This window comes from Corvus brachyrhynchos, unplaced genomic scaffold, assembly GCF_000691975.1.
Source record: "Corvus brachyrhynchos isolate BGI_N302 unplaced genomic scaffold, ASM69197v1 scaffold148, whole genome shotgun sequence".
Classification (NCBI taxonomy): Eukaryota; Metazoa; Chordata; class Aves; order Passeriformes; family Corvidae; genus Corvus; species Corvus brachyrhynchos.
In genome coordinates, this window is record NW_008239785.1 from 823661 (window position 1) to 826636 (window position 2976).

The following is a 2976-nucleotide window of genomic DNA, read 5'->3' on the forward strand; positions in this document are numbered from 1 at the left end:
GGCTCGCCCCACATCCAGCCGGTGCCAGGACCTGCCTCTTCCCATCCCACCCACTCCACCCCTCTCTCAACAGCTCCGCCTGGATTTCTACTTTCATCTTCTGAATGAATGTTCCTTCAGCTTTCAAAGAGAACTCCCCCGAGCCGGCAGCAGAGGCAGGTGACAAGAGCTGCTGCTGGAAATTAGGCCACTTGTGTGACTGTGTTTGGGTGCAGGAGGATGCCAAAGGTCAATGCCCATTTAACTCTGGTCTGAAATCCAGCCTTTTTATTTTGTTTAAAAAAACCCAAACAACACAACATGTGCAGTATGAGGGGGAATGCTCTGAAGAGAAGGCACTACTTTGTATTTAGTTCCAATGTTCCACTACAGCTCATTTTAAACTTTGTGTTTCAGTTCCTGCACTACCAGTGGCAAAAGCCCTGTTTTCCGGCACCCTCTTCCCTGAGACACCACAGGAGCTGGCTGCTTCTCCTCACCTGGGAAGAAGGATTCTAGAAACTTGAAAAACCGGAAACATCACGAGGCTAAAACTGAGGAGAGCCAACCACAAGAAAGTTTTTATAAAGAACCATTACATTTAATTGTTGAAAGCAGAAAAAAAAATGAGTCTCCTCAAAGAACGTAAACCCAAGAAGCCTCATTACATCCCAAGACCACCGGGAAAGCCATTCAAGTACAAGTGCTTCCAGTGCCCCTTCACTTGCAACGAGAAATCCCATCTCTTTAACCACATGAAGTACGGCCTCTGCAAAAACTCCATCACTTTGGTATCCGAGCAGGATCGCGTCATAAAGTGTCCAAAGAGCAGTTCCCTGGAGCCCAAACAGATCAATCAGCTCGAATCTACCGTCAAACCAACTTCTTCTAAATCTGTCACAAACGGACTGTCAAGCCTTGATTCAAAGCCTCAATATCCTTTCACAAAAGAAGATGCCAAGGAAAACGTTGAGTTACAAAACCAGGCAACAAACACAGCAATTCAAGGACAAAAACCTGCGATTCCGAAGGAATTAAGCCCTGCTGGCTCCGCAGCAGAAGGAGCCATCAGCGTGCAGCCCCTGATGGAGGGCATGGTGAGGCCCTCGGCCTTCGTTCCCGTCGGAGAACACCGAGACAGCAAAGGCCCGGAAATCAGTGAGGCATCTGAAATCCTCTCCCTGTCTAACAAAAGTTCTCCTTTTCACACCAAGTCTGCGTTTCACGCACCAGCTCACCCGTGGAAGGCAGGTTCTTTCCTCCCAGACTTTCCACATAAAGTTGCTCCAACAAAAGGCTTCAGTTCCATTTCACCTTACATGCAACCGATGATTCCCGAGTACTCACCCCATTTCTATGAGCACCGGCTTGCTATCTACACACCTTACCTGCTCCCAGGTAACTCGGAGTGTGAAAGCTCTGCTCTCTCTGTCTATGCAACACAAGATCAAAGACACTTTCTTCCCCACCCTGGGCCACTTCCAAAACCCCTAAATCCATCAGCATATGAACACTATCGATTGTTCCAACAATATCACTCCACTCCACCGATACCATATGGATTTTGTAGGCCAACAGATCCTCCATTTTACAGATTTTCACATGTAGCTGGTATTAATAGGGATCAAAACTCTCATCTGATGGAAGAAACTACCTTGCTGTACCCAGCTTCTTTAAGCCCTTCCCAACAGTACCCTCTCAGTTCACATAAAAAACAAGCAGATTATGAAAAGGAAATGACATTATTGCACACCAAAGGTAACCCCAAGGATGACCAAAATGAAAGAGAGAATGCCAAAATGAGCCCTCTCGCAGGAAGCGCAGCAACAGGCTCCCCGGGCAGACCCAGCCCCACCAACTTCACCCAGACAAGCCACACGTGTGAGGGTTTGTTTGACCTCTCCAACAAGTCATCATCCACATCCCTGGGCAAGTATGACCAATCAGAAGAGAACTTCACGGCCTTTAGACCTGTGAGAAAAAGCACTGACCAACCGCCTCCCCTTCAAGGTGTGCAGACAGAGCAGGAGAGAGGGGATTCACCAAACAGGTAAAGTAACACTTTGCATTCTTGTCAGGTTTACCAGGGACACGCAAAGGCAGATGGGCACATTTTATGCAATGCTTCTTTAATATATTTAAATTTACAGTAGTGAGATAATATGTTCTATAATATCTGTGCAAAGCACAGTACAGCTCACAGGTGCTACAGCGAGCAGACCACTCATTCTCTTTTAATGTACCAGGAATGTCCAACGTGTTTGTGTACTTCCAATGTGTTTGAGAACTTCAGGGAATTGCCTGTATTACAGTGATGGGTATGGTGAAAGGAACTTGGGGAATTTAAAGGAGAAACAACAGAATTGTCAGACTTCTAGCCTAGAAGTCTAGATTTTTTCCTCTTCCTGCCTACTTCCTCAGCCCCAGTTTAAAAGAGCAACTGATAGTGAATTCTCTTTTCTCCTCATTTCTTTCAGCATCAATGTCACTGATGAAGACTCACACACACAGACCGACGGCCAGAACAATGCGGGCTCACTGTCCAACATGGAAGAAGACACAGGGATAGCTCCCCTCAACCTTTCCAAAAAGGCCGACACAAGCACAGGACCTACTCATGAGCACATGTACAAAACCCCATCCAAAACAGACAGGCAGAGCTTCCTGGAAATGCAGGACATGCCCCTGAACCTCTCAGTAAAGGATTCCTGTAACACAACGAGCCTGAAAACGTCCTTCCACAGCCCCTCCCACGATAACAGTGTTGCTGCAGCTTCTCCAAGCACCGAGAAGGAGACCTCCAGAGCAGAGCCGTGTGTCCCCAAGAACCCCAGCAGCAGTGCCTGTGACAAATCCTTCACGGCCCAGCGCGGCGAGGCTCCGGACTTGGGGCTCATGGAGAGCTGTGACGAGCAGAAGCAGACGGCGGCCGTGGCTCTGTGCCAGCTGGCCGCCTACAGCCCCAGCCCGGCCCGGCTGGACAGCGGCCGGCACGGG

General features: G+C 48.5%; 2 protein-coding genes across 2 annotated transcripts in view; one reads left to right on the forward strand and one right to left on the reverse strand.

Moving 5' to 3' along the window:
* TBCD (tubulin folding cofactor D) overlaps nucleotides 1–2976 on the reverse strand; it is a 114936-nt gene that overhangs the window by 82246 nt on the left and 29714 nt on the right. The gene's annotated exons all lie outside the window — the stretch shown is intronic.
* ZNF750 (zinc finger protein 750) overlaps nucleotides 1–2976 on the forward strand; it is an 8721-nt gene that overhangs the window by 4256 nt on the left and 1489 nt on the right. Inside the window, exons 2-3 of the mRNA XM_017743198.1 lie at nucleotides 397–2029; nucleotides 2457–2934. Of these exons, the coding sequence (XP_017598687.1) occupies nucleotides 606–2029; nucleotides 2457–2934 (1902 nt within the window). The 5' untranslated portion in view covers nucleotides 397–605. The remainder of the gene's footprint in view (nucleotides 1–396; nucleotides 2030–2456; nucleotides 2935–2976) is intronic.